Source organism: Pteropus alecto, unplaced genomic scaffold (genome assembly GCF_000325575.1).
Source record: "Pteropus alecto unplaced genomic scaffold, ASM32557v1 scaffold131, whole genome shotgun sequence".
NCBI classification, from domain to species: Eukaryota; Metazoa; Chordata; class Mammalia; order Chiroptera; family Pteropodidae; genus Pteropus; species Pteropus alecto.
In genome coordinates this window covers 18,177,075-18,190,518 of record NW_006434709.1, presented here as the reverse complement: position 1 = coordinate 18,190,518, position 13,444 = coordinate 18,177,075, and the positions used below count along the sequence as shown (strand labels likewise).

The 13,444-nt window shown below is 34.2% G+C and overlaps 1 protein-coding gene across 2 annotated transcripts in view; it reads left to right on the top strand.

Moving 5' to 3' along the window:
• PPP1R21 (protein phosphatase 1 regulatory subunit 21) overlaps positions 1–13,444 on the top strand; it is a 51,789-nt gene that overhangs the window by 27,466 nt on the left and 10,879 nt on the right. For both annotated transcript variants that reach the window (XM_006909609.3, XM_025045146.1), the window contains 4 exons: positions 2,403–2,495; positions 6,154–6,281; positions 8,705–8,857; positions 11,043–11,135. In XM_006909609.3, coding sequence (XP_006909671.1) covers positions 2,403–2,495; positions 6,154–6,281; positions 8,705–8,857; positions 11,043–11,135 — 467 coding nt within the window. The remainder of the gene's footprint in view (positions 1–2,402; positions 2,496–6,153; positions 6,282–8,704; positions 8,858–11,042; positions 11,136–13,444) is intronic.

The following is a 13,444-nucleotide window of genomic DNA, read 5'->3' as shown; positions in this document are numbered from 1 at the left end:
CTTTCCCTATTGAATGGTCTGGGGACCCTTGTTAAGACTCACTTGACCATAGATATATGGATTTATTTCTGCTCTATTCCATTGATCTATATGTCTATCCTATGCCAGTCTTGATGACTGTTGCTTTGTAGTAAGTTTTGAGATCAGAAAGTGAGAGGAGTCCTACTTTGTTCTTTTTCAAGGTTGTTTTCACTGTTGTGGGCCCCTTGTAATTCCATATGAATTTTAGAATCGGCGTGTCAGTTTCTTCAAAGAAGTCAGCTGGGATTCTGATGTGAATTGCACTGAATCTGTAGGTCACTTTGGGGAGTTTTGCGGGTTACATATGTCTCCCAGAAAGATATGTTCCCCAGTACCTGTGTATGTGACCTTATTTGGAAATAGGATTTCTGCAGTTGTAATCGAGTTAAGACAAGGTCTTACTGGTTTAGGGAGAGCCCTACCAGTGCTATGACTGGTGTCCTTGTAAGGAGAGATTTGAAGACAGAGATCCAAGGGAAAAAGCGTATGAAAACAGAAGCAGGAATTGGAGTTATGCCACCACATAATCCAACAGAAGCTGGAAGAGATAAAGAATGATTCCTCTCTAGAGCCTTCAGAGGGAGTATGACACTGTCAGATTTTATTTCAGACTGCTGGCCTCATAGAAGTGTGAGAGAATAAATTTCTGTTGTGTCAAGCCACTCCATTTGTGATATTTGGTTACAGCAGCCCTGAGAAACTAATATGGGAGTATTGCCATCTTTACAATGTTAAGTTTTTTGATCTGTGAACATGGTGTGTTTTTCTAATTATGTAGGTCTTTAATTTTTTAAACATTATTTTGTAGTTTTCAGAGTATAAGTTTTACACCGTGATGTTGCTTCTCAGTGGGTTCATATTTGGGCATGTGCACAGTCACATGACTGGTTTTTACAGTGGTTTTGACAGAGCTCTCTTTCATTGTCTCCTTCCCTAATTAAACCCAGATTTAAGCTCCACTAATTGCTGTTTGATGACGCTCTTGTTTTCAACCATGCCTTAGAGGCAAAACTTGCTCCACAGACTGATCCAATTAAATTTGGGCTCCTTTATAGGTATAGTTGGTTATAGATGTAGCATGTGCCTAGCAGGTATAGTTTTTAAGATTTGTTCTGACCCTAGTAGGGCTCTTCTTAGCTGTTTCTTTCTTTGGTTCTCTAGTAAACCAACTAGCCTACAGTGTAGCTTATATCTTTAATGACTCTTCTGATACCTTCTTAATTGCTTTCACCATAAGCTTTGTCATTTTTTAGAGCACCCTTAGGCTTAAACTTTTCCATACTCTGTTGCAAATTAAGTCAGTTTCTTTAGGAAGAGATTCAGAGCTTTTCTGTTTTAATGCCTGTTTACCACTCGGGCTAAATCTCTGAGCCATGGTTCTGGTGTTGAGGTGGGGACAGTGATTTACTTCTCTCAGAGTGACACCCCTGCATTAGTAGCTGTGCACTCTGTGGAGAAGGGAGGGCAGCAGCTCCAGGTCTCCTTGGCTTGCCTCTTTCAGCATGGAACTCCTGTCGATGAGCAGGACATGGGTGATCAGGGCCCCAGATTCTCAACAGCACTGTGCCCAGGTAGAGCCTCTACTTCATGAGTTGGGGCTGGGCGAAAGAAGGGAACTTGCACCTCAGTCATGTTTTTCCAGAACTTAGCCTCAGCAATAGGTACCTGAGATGAGAAAGGAAGCCCTCCAGCTGGGAATTAGGGGGAAGGGATTCCTGTGGTACTGGCTGTACCTGTTTGAAGTGGGATTTCTAGTTTAAGAGCTGGTGGGGAAGGGAGGGAGGGAGGGAGTTCAAACACCACAGACACTCTGTTCTTACCAAATTATTATAGCTTTTCTTGAGTAAATGTTTTCTCGTTTGCTGTATGTTCTTAGGACCATTTCCAGAGTTTTAAATGGTTGTTTTAAAATAATTTTCACATAGGTATTAGAGAGTGGATCTGTGGAGCTACTCATGCTGTTATGCCAGAAGTGGAAGTCTGTGATGTTTGAATAATAGTGATTTTAGTGATGTTTATCAAAAAATAATGAGCAGGGAAAGAATAAAATGAGAAATGTCTTATATAATAACTAGGTGAAAATTCACAAAGACTTTAATTTCCAAAGGAACCATGAAAAATATAATCCCACTTAGCAATTTAATTTTGATTCTTAACTTAAAAATATTTGATGTGGGGGATGCAAATCAGTTAGATATGTCTATATTTATCACCATTATATTTGAATGTGCCTGCAATGATTTTAAGAGCCATTATTTTCAACATATCACAAGCAGTCTTCATTCTCCCTCTTTCCAAAAGTAGAGGGAGATGGTGGGCTGTCAGTTTTTCAGACACAGTCTTCTGGGGAAATGCTTAGGTTTGTGATTTTGATTTCCTAGGTACGGAGCCAGATGGACTGCTTCGGACAAACTACAGTACTGTCTTAACAAATGTTGGTGCTGCTCTGCATGGATTTCATGATGTCATGAAAGGTAAGGCTTGAAAAAGAACATAAATAAGCTTAAAACCTTCATCCCACTTTCTCAGATCTGCCTGAATGAGATTTAAAGAAATACTGCCAAGGCTAATAGACCCAGCTAAAGGCTTAGTAGCATTTGGCTTATGTTGAAGTACATAGCTCACTGCCTTCTGCTTTTCCCATCTGTTTTGTTTCTGAAGGTAAAAAAAGTATTGAAGAGAAACCCTTGTGCACAGTACTTTAACCAAAAATGCATTATGCTGACTTAAGGCAGGTGTGTGAATTTTATTAAACCAGACATGCTATTCAGAGGCATTTAGCAAAAATACATTGCACTTGGTAGAGGCCAAGCATGAAAGAATTGAGGAAAGCAGAGTTTAAAGTTCTCAGAAAGAATGCACTAACTTTCCACCAACCTGTGCATTTTTATGTGTAAAGTGCCCATTTTAAGTCCCATTTTAAGCCTTAAGAAATGAAGGTCTGTTTTTAAGCTTTGTTCAGTTTTTAGTTGCCTGTGCTTCTAAGACCATAGTCTGCTCAAGGGCGTTTCATATGCTTTGGAGCATGTGATTCTGATTAATCTATAGCTCTGCATAGCTTTGCTTCTTTCTTTTCATTTTGAGGTAGGGGAAGAAGAAGAGGGCTGCAGCAGTTAATTAAGGACTACTGGAAATAGCCCAGGGGCCTAGATTATTCATTGTGATGTTTAGTTAACAATTAGTGACCAATTGCTATTTTCACAGAAAATAATTTTTAAAAACTTAAAACCATGTTAGGTAGCATGTATTAGGTTGGTATGTTTGGGGCCCTTCTATGGAATGGCATGTTACTTGTGGCACTGGGAATTATTCTTAGTCTCAGCAGTAGTCTGGAGAATGATCTTTCCTGTGGCTTGTCTTTAATTATAAGGAACTTTAAAAGTCATTCTACCTCTGGAGCTAGCCCTGGTGGCAGGAATCACAGCTTGAATAGACAGTCTTGGTGGCAGGGGACGATGGTAACCCCACAATCTTGCAGAACATAGTCTGGTCTGTAGAAAACTTAAGGGATTGGTGCCTTTTTCCTGTGAAGCTTTTAGTTTGGGGAGCTCAAACTTAGCTATAGTTCTCTATTCCAGAATTTTACTTAACCTAGAACTAGGCTATTGAAACCACAAGTGACTCTGTGGCTACAGGTTTTTAAATTTTGTTTTCTAAATTTTCCTATGCTGATATCATGATTTGTTTCTGCTAGTGATTTGTACCACCATTCCTATAAAGGAGAGGCTAGAGCAGTGGAGGGTAGCTATTCAATGAGAGGGGTCTTAAAGCTTCATTTATATTACAAAAATCTTTTTATTTTTATTACTATTTTAATTAATTTACAATATACAAAGTTTTCTAAGGATGCTTTTGTTCATACATTACGTAAGATTGAAAAGATGCCAAGTGGTCCAAATCAAACACTGTTACTGTTATTATTTAGCATGAACTGATGGAGATTATGGGAGGTTTAGAGGCTTCCTAAGCCCCATTTGTGCCTCCACTTGTTTCTGTCATTGAAAATGAACATAATATAAATAGAGAATATTGAGAAACATGAAGATTGGTTGGCAAGATTATGGGGTCCTGTTGCTAGATTTACATTTCAAATCTCTTTTCCTTGCTTGGAATACTATTATGTATGTCATGAAAACTCAGGGTGAGCATTAACTGGCATTAACAGAAGAATCTTTGTGTTTAAGAGAACTCTTGTTTCAAACCTCTTCCCTTCCTGCTTTGCCCTGAACAATGGCTTGATCTCAGTTGGAAGGCAGGCAGGCAGGCAGGCAAGGCAGGCTGGTTTCAGTGTAAAAAGAAAGAAATTTATAAAAATGTGTATTCTACATAGATTTAAAATAGGAGTGAATTAATCTTTTAACAAGGGGCGTTGTAGATGAGAATTGTTGATCTTTAGTCTCAGGTCTAAAGCAGGTAGACTCATAGGAAACAAAAGAAAAATAAATCTCTGGTCCAGGTCACACAATTTCTTTGATCTTTTTGGAGTTAAATTTAATGTCAAGGAACACCCTAAATAATTAAAATATTTGGACTCAGTAAAGAGTAACCAATTGGACTGGGAGCATTATTATTGTCAAACTAGCCAATAGAAGCCATGTAAGTGTTCTTAGTATTGTACATCTTTCATAAGCATCTCGGTTACTTTCCAATCAACCAAGATTGCCTACCTACCAAGTTGTATTATAGCATCGTACACTTCCTGTAAAATATTGAATAAAACTTTCTTTGGTATATAGAAAGAAAATGTCTGCATTAGGGTTTAGCAAGTTCAGTATACAAAAAAAGTTTAGCATTTTTTTACATTTAGCAATAAAATTTTTATTCACTTGGTATCTTATGAATATATAAAGGGTAATCATTTATTTTAAAAAATATATTAGACATAATAGCAATGTACCAATTAGTTGTCCTTTGCTGTGACAACTGTACCATGGTAATGTAAGATGTTAACAATAGGGAGAACTGGCTGAAGGGTATACAGAAACTGTCTGTAATTTTTCTATAAATCTAAAACTATATGAAATTAAAAGTTTATATGTGTATGTATGCGTATAAAATATATGAATAAAACAATTCCGTAGTTTTAAAATTTTAGTAAAAATAATTTTATTTCTAAAACAGTAATTTTATGTCAAAATATTACATCAGGTATCTCAAATACTATTTCTTTGTAAATAGTCTTATTTTTTTTTTAATTAGCTACAGTCTAAAATCAACTATCTTGATTCTGAATAAATGAAAATCTCTGTATACACACCTGCTATAAAAGTTAATTTTTATATTGCGTGATTTACTTTCAGCTTTTTTGGTAATAATAATGCTGTTAGAAGTATTCTAAAAAAAATTTAAAGGGGACTGTATTGTAAACACTTCATTATTTTAAAATATAATTACCCTTCCTTGTAAATCAACATTATCTTAATAATTCTCCTATTTTCCCTTGCTACCAGGACAAAATCATTCTATTTCTGAGAGACCCAGAAAACCCCAAGCTTAACTGTTTGGTTAGTTTCACCTACTACAGTTTCTCTTAGCACTTTTATGTCTAAACCTTTCTTCTATGCTTTTCTAACCACAGGCCTTGGTTGTAATATTCTTGGACTGGAGGCAGCAGCATGTGAAGGCAGACACTGGAATATCCAATCCTTATTTGTCTGTGCAAACATTTCTCATTGTTAGTTAGAGTGTATACTAGCAAACTAGCTAAGGTCCAGTAGGGATTATGGGACAACATGCCTATGTTGCTATCCTGTTCTGGCAGGATAAATTCTCATTTGTGCCTGCTGGACTATCAAATCAGGGCTTTTAACTGGTAGATACTGGTCAGGCTCATTTACCAACACTACACTAAGGGAGAGTGTTGAATTCGAATGAAGGAGAGTCGGACCCACAAGCTGGTGGCTGTAACAGAGATAGCAAGATAGTATTAAGAGAACCTCACTTTTCTCTGTTCTGTCCATGTGGATTTGTGACCTAATTGTTATTCAGCACAGTCTTGATATATGGGACCGTTTTTTTTGTGAAATTTATTTTGTAAATTTGTAAGAGTAGATATGAGAAGTTAATGGGCTAGTTATCTATATTCCACTTATATATAGATAGTAATGATTTTCGATTTGATTGCTTTTATAGATATTTCCAAACATTATAGTCAGAAAGCTACAATAGAGCATGAACTTCCAACAGCAACACAGAAGCTCATAACAACAAATGACTGTATCCTGTCATCAGTAGTGGCATTAACAAGTGGAGCAGGAAAGGTAATTGTTCTCTAGTTTATATTGACATTAAATTCAATTCTTAAATATACTCTTTTTTTTCCCCCCCTTTAAATGACATAGGAAGGTTGATCTGTAAAGGATTTTGGGATATCAGGCTTTTTTGTAAAATAAAGTTGTCTCCCTTTTCCTTCTTCTTACCCAATATTTACAACGATATGGTAGTTAACTGTTAAGCATTTGTGATGAGTAAGTATATCACTCGCTATGTTTTAATGAGATATTATCACTCACTATGTTTTAATGAGATATTTGATGATTTGAAGATTCTAGATGGTCTCCATATTGATCCTGTGTATATCAAAGGTCTGCTATTTAACAATTGGGATATATAAAAAGAAAAAAAAACCAATCTGTTGTTAATATTTTGGTTTTTTCTTTCCAAGTTTTTTATTTGTATTTTGGTAACACTTGTGGTAAGTCTACCTCCGTGGTTTTGTATCTTAAGTACTTTTAAACTGACTTTGATATGTATTTTTTCATTGAACTCAATATTAGGTAATGGCCATGTGGATCATTAAGTTCTTAATTGTTATTATAAAGTGACCAAAGTGCAGTTTCTTTAAAACTCATTTCTATCCAAGCGGAAGTTTCAGCAGAATTCACATTCTAACAACGCATGTTCATGTAGCTGCCGTAAACTCCTTTAGAGATTAAGATGTCTGTGAGAAGTACCCACATGTATACAACTAAAAGGACTGTATTCAGAACTATCTTAGTCCATTTATTTTAACAGACTCCACATCATTTCTCAAGGAAATGCTAATCCCTATCTGTGTTTATATACCATTATTTTTCTGACAGGTTGACCATAATAGAAACATTTTGTCTAGTGATTTAAGTTAATCAGAAATGATCATAGATTATGTCAGATTTAATGTTATCTTTCCCAAACTCAGACTGGTCTTTATGACAGTTCACTGTAGTTTAGGGCCATAATTAAAAGGTGTTACCTTTAGGTTCTGTCAGCTTTCAGATCTGTGCCCACAGGATTCCTTCACCAGAACACCAACCCCAGTGCCTCCACTTTAAGGCTTTTATCTGCAGGCATGCTGGAAGCTTTCTGAGGATAGTTCTAACTTTGATTCAGTTTTAAAAATTCCAGAGAAAGAGAATGTTGGCATTTTATAGGCGTCTCTGCATTTGCCACCTTTTATGAGAACTCTGGAATATTAAATACCTGAATACTCATAACTTATTTTAGACTTGCTTTGCCTGAAACCTTAAAATTTTGTCTCAAGGAAAGGTATTAGATTTTCAGTCTGAATTTTTATAAGTGCTTTTTAACTAAAGTAGTATCTGAACTGATGCAAATTTGTGGTTGCTTAATACTTAGCTAATGTGATTTAATTAAAATAAATTTTATTGTTTGTAATTTTAAAAAAACCAGTAAGAAAGTATAACACGCATATTAAAATACATCTGGGAGATATAGACATAGGAAGAGGAAAGAAAATAAACCTCACCATATATTACCATGACCTAAATGCAAACACTGGGTATATGATTGTCTATGTCATTTACAAGGGACATATAGCTCAAGATTTTTCAGATCCTCATTTTCTTGGATACTACCTAACATAGAATTTCATTTGACAAAGTGAAATATTAATGAAAAATATAACCTTTCAGACCATTAGTAATTAATTGTCTACTTTTAAAGCAGTTTTTGCCAAGGAAGAATACTCTGTTTCATAAGTCACTTTTTCTTATTTATCAAAATAGAATACTCTTTAAGATACCCAAGACTTTACTTTTTCCGACTAAAAACTTTCTTAGACGTTTTTATTTATACCACCATTTTATAGAATGCTGTAGATTCAGAATCATGGCTCAGCAAAATTACAGTCATGGATCTTTGTGGCTGCTTATGTAGATTTAATAAATGTTAAATGGAAAATGTCAAAGGTCTACTTAATTTTCAGTCTTTTATATTATGTTTGTAAAGTACAGATTGAGATTTACAGAATTAAATCTAAGTAGAGATTACACATTGAAGATGCTTGTGCCATGTCTTATGTTGGAATATGATACATTCAAAGTTAAAATACAAATGGAATGTATGAACCTAAATATATATTTTGAAAGCAGTGGCAGAATTAATGAGATTAAGAGCATCATCTAGGAATATTCTGAATAAATCAGAATCAGTTTTGGTTTTTAGGAAGAATAAAAATTGTCTAGATTAAAACCTGTCAGAAGTCTGGTCTCAATATTTATACCGGTGTTATCTTTTCATTATAAATCATTGCCTTTCTCAAATAAATAAATTTGGGCTTTTGGGCAGGTGCTGAAATTTTATTTCCCTTCTCAGTATCTTTAATTTTGCTTTGAAAGCTATTAGATATATATTTTAGATATATTATTAGAAAACAAAATCTATCTTCTTGTCACACTTCATTTAGATTGCATCTTTCTTCAGCAACAACGTGGACTACTTCATTGCTTCATTGAGCTATGGGCCTAAGGCAGCAAGTGGATTCATTAGTCCTCTTTCAGCTGAATGCATGCTACAGTACAAGAAAAAAGCTGCTGCCTATATGAAGGCTTTGAGAAAGGTTTGTGAGCTGCTGTTAACATTTAATCCAGAGGAAAAATCAGGAATAATTCCAGAGAATGACAAGAGTTTTTCCGCAGTTTATATTATTTAGGATTTATACAAATTTGAGGCACAGGTGCTTGATGAGTGTTGGGGGGCCATGGAGGAGGAAGTGACAGAGACCCAAACCTCACCTAATATACGATATATGCATAGGCCATGTCGGATTCATGTCAGAGTGTTTAGGGTGAGGTAGCCAGGCAGCCAGTACATGTCAGACCTCAGAAAACCTTAAACTTGTGGAAACAGAAAATAACTGAAATACATTTATAATTTTTATCTGAATATAGTAAGAATACACAATCATTACAAAATAAAATCAGAAGGTGTAACAGTACATGAGAAGACAGTTATGGTCACCCCAAAACCCACCACTCAAAGCTAACTCCTCTTAACTTTGTTAAAGTATATTGAGTCTAAAAAATTTTAATGTGTTTATGCGCTTATACACACACAGACACACATGCTATTAAAATCAGTGTATCTGGATATGTATACTGTTTTAGAATCTATTTTTTCCCTCTTAATTCAGTGTGGATATCTTTATATATCAAAAAATGTATATCGGTAAATATAAATTTCATCTATAGTATTTCATTCTGTAAAGTGTAATATTTCAATTAATCCATTTCTTGTGGACTTTTAGGTGGTTTCCTATTTTTCACTGTTGTTCTTGTATATGCAACTTTGTGTGTTTGTTTTTACCTTTTTCTCATTTCTTTTTAACTTTTAGTGACACATAATGCATAAATTCATTCTTATTTTACATTAGAACATTATAGGTAAATTACAATCCCTAATTCTACTTCCTCTCCAGAGGTAACTATAGTTATCAGTTTGGTATGTAACCTTCCAGACTCTTTCGTATTTATACACATCTATATAAACCTACAGATAATAATACAATATTCAGAATTTTCTTTCCTTTTTCTTTTCTCTCTTTTTAAACCTAAATGCATGTTTTATTGTGCAACTTACTTTTTTTTTCATTTAAAATATGTTTTAGAGATCTGTCTATATCATTTCATATGACGGCTACTACATTCCTTTTAAATACAGCATAGACTTCTATAATAATGGATATTCCATGGTTCATTTAGGTCTACCTTTTTATTGGTGGTCACTTAGGTTGATTCCAATTTTTTGCTGTTTTTACAAGAATACTGCAATGGATATCTCTGTAAATGCCTCCTTGGGCACATGTGTGGAATACTGAGAAGAGGAATGTTCTGGATCATGTGGTTTGCACGTTAAGTTTTAATATTTACTGCCAAATCGCCCTTAAGAGTAGCTACACTATTTTACACTTGCAGCAATGTATAAGGCTATCTATCTCCCTGTATTTGTCTAATTGTTTTAATTATATCTTTAAGATTAATTCCTAAAAATAGAATTGCTGGTTCAAAGTCTGTGACTGTTGCAGATTTTGACACATTTTTACAGACTGTACTTCAGGAGGGCTACCAATTTATAGTTTATCATCAATAGAAGTATAAATTTAACCCAGAAATTTAATATTTGTCCATCTCAGAGATAAGAGACTTCTTATTGTTATTTTGCATCTTTGCTTATTATTGAAATTGAACATCCTTTCATAAAGTTATCATTAATATTTATTTTGTTAACTCCCTACAAGTCATTTTGCTATTTTTAAATAAATATTCCTAATTAGGGTTGAGAACACTTTCTATATTAAAGATTTTAATCTTTTATTTATATTAGAAATATTTTTACCTTAGTTTGCTGTAGTAATTTTAAAAAATACAAAAATAGGGATCTAAATACTTTTCTAAATTATTAACTGGTTGTCCTTGTACCATTTATCCAGTGTATCCTTTTTTGACTTAAAAATGCAACATAATATATTTTTATATGTGCTTTTGTTTCTAGATTTTCAGTCCTGTTCCTTTATTTTTCTATTTTGGTGCAAGTCGATATAATTTTAGTTAGTGTAGCTTGTAACAAGTTCCCCTTCATTATTATTTTTTTAAAGAAGTTCCTTTTTACATATATTAAAGGAAATAGTGTATGTTGACATACATCTGAATTTATTATCAAATCTCATTTAGCATTCTTACTTGTGTGTGTAGAATCAGGAGGATGATAAGATCTTTTTCTTTAATTCTTATGATGCTTTTCCACAGCCCCTCTCGGAGTCTGTGCCTTATGAAGAAGCACTGGCAAACCGTCGAGTCCTTCTCAGCTCTACTGAAAGTCGAGAAGGCCTTGCACAACAGGTATGGCACCTGAAAAATCATGGTTTTTGTTAAAGAGCACAAATGTTAAATCCCCTGGAAAAGGTTTTTAATATATGTAGAGTGATTTAAAAGGCTATATAAGTAAACATGTAAAGTTAGTTAATTGTTTAACGCACCATAAGCGCTATAAGCATAATTCATTTGAAAAACATTTGTTGGTACTCTAAATAAGTCCTCTTGAGTCAGTTGGTGTTATAATTGCCAGTAAAGTAATATAAACACACATGGGCCACAATGATTAATTCTTTCTTTAGGTACTGGATTTAAATGTCTGAAATAATAAGGCAAAAGGGGGGAGGGGTTAGAGACTCAATGAGTTATTTTAGTTCTTAATGAAACATTAAAGAATAAAAATTGAAAACAATATTCAGTTAGTTGAATTTGGGGGCAGATGGAGGTAAGAGGTACTGTCTTTTTCATAAGTTGGTACAGCTTTACACCAGTTTAGTTTTTGTTAGAGGTTTATTCACTTTAACACTGGCTTGCTTTTAGTTTTGGAAATGTTTATTTTAAAGAGAACAGAAATTCATCTCAGACAATATTTTGTCTATGTTGACCTTGTTTTCATTGGACACATATCACTTATCTTTTCAACATTAGTGTGCTATGATGTTGGAATTAAAAAATTTATTCACAGGATAATTCCTGAAAAACAAAATTCCTGAGACAGACAATAAAATGTGGAATACTTAAAGCAGTTATTTTGGAATTTCTTCTTATTTTATGTGAGAAAAACAAGGCTCAAAGAAATAAAGCAACTTTTACCCAAAGTAGCTAGCGACAGAATTGTCTGACTTCAAAGCTATTGCTTTTCCTACTCTGCCATTGCAGGCTAGTCTGATAAGCACTCTAGGTCTCACTTCCTTCTTCTCTAAAGTGAGGATATTGTCTCCCTTTCACGGTCTTGTAAGGATGAATTGAGCCAATGGGAGGCGGTGTGATAGTGAAAAGAATCAGATATGTGAGCCAGACAGATGGGGTCCCAAACCCTGGCTCTGTCATTTGCTAGCTTAGCAGATGGTTGAGCTGCTGGGAGCTTTGGTTCTCCTCTGAGAAATGAGAGCTGTAGGACTTTTAGGAAGTCTTGGTGGAATAACAGGAGGAAAGTATTGTGAACAGTGCCTGGTATTTACTTAGTTATTGCTCAACCATGATAGTTGATAAAGCATTTAGAATTTACTATAAAATTTTATTTTTATGTAATTTTCAAGCTTTTTTTTTGGCCCTGAGAATTAGTTTTTTAACTTCTTACTGAAGTATAACATACTTAAAAGTCTACAGATCATTAATATATATCCCAACGAATTTTCACAAGTAAACACACTAATATAACCAGCACCTAGATAAAGTTTTTTAAAATTTTTTTATTTCTTTATGTCAGTTATACCTTTAAAAAATTACTAGGACCCCAGAAGCCTTCCTCATGCCCTTTTCCCATTACTATTCTCCTCTCTCCCAAAGATCACCATTATCTTGCACTCTAATATCATAAATTAGTTTCGTTGCCTGATGTGCACTTTTTATAAAATGAGATTATGCAGTATATACTCTTTCAGGTTTGGCTTCTTTCATTCAACATTATATTTGTAATATTCATCATTTGTGAATATTGTAGTTGTAATCTGTCTGTTTTCACTGCTGTTCAGTATCGTGTGAATATACATAATTTATCCATCCTCACTGCTTATGAGTATTTGGGTAGTTTTAAGTGTTTGGCTATCATAATGCTTCTATGAACATTCTTATACATATTTTTTGGTAAACATGCATGCATTTCTATTGGGTATATACCTAGAAGGGGAATTGCTAGGTCACAGGGCATGATATGTTCAGTTTGAAAAGATCCTGCCCAACAGTTTTTCAATGTTTGTCCCAAATTTCACTCCTCTCAGCACTATACATAGTTAAAATTGTTCCACAAACACGCCCACATTTATATTTTCTATCTTTTCAATTTTAGTCATTTGGGTGGTTTTAAGTTGCTTCTTCATGATAAATAGTGACATTGAGTACTTTCTTTTTTATGTTTATAGTCTTGTTCAAGTGCCTATTCAAGCCTTTTTAGTTTTTTGTTTATCGTTTTTCTCTATTGGGTTGTCTGTCTTGTTCTATTGATATATAAAAGTGCTTTATATGTTCTGGATATTAGTCCTCTATTAGATACATGCTTCTTCTGTTTTGTGACTTTCCTTGTTACTCTCTTCATGATGCCTTTTGATGCATAGAGATTTTTGATTTTACTATATAGTTCAGTTTCTTAATTTATGATAGTACTTTTTGTTTCCTGT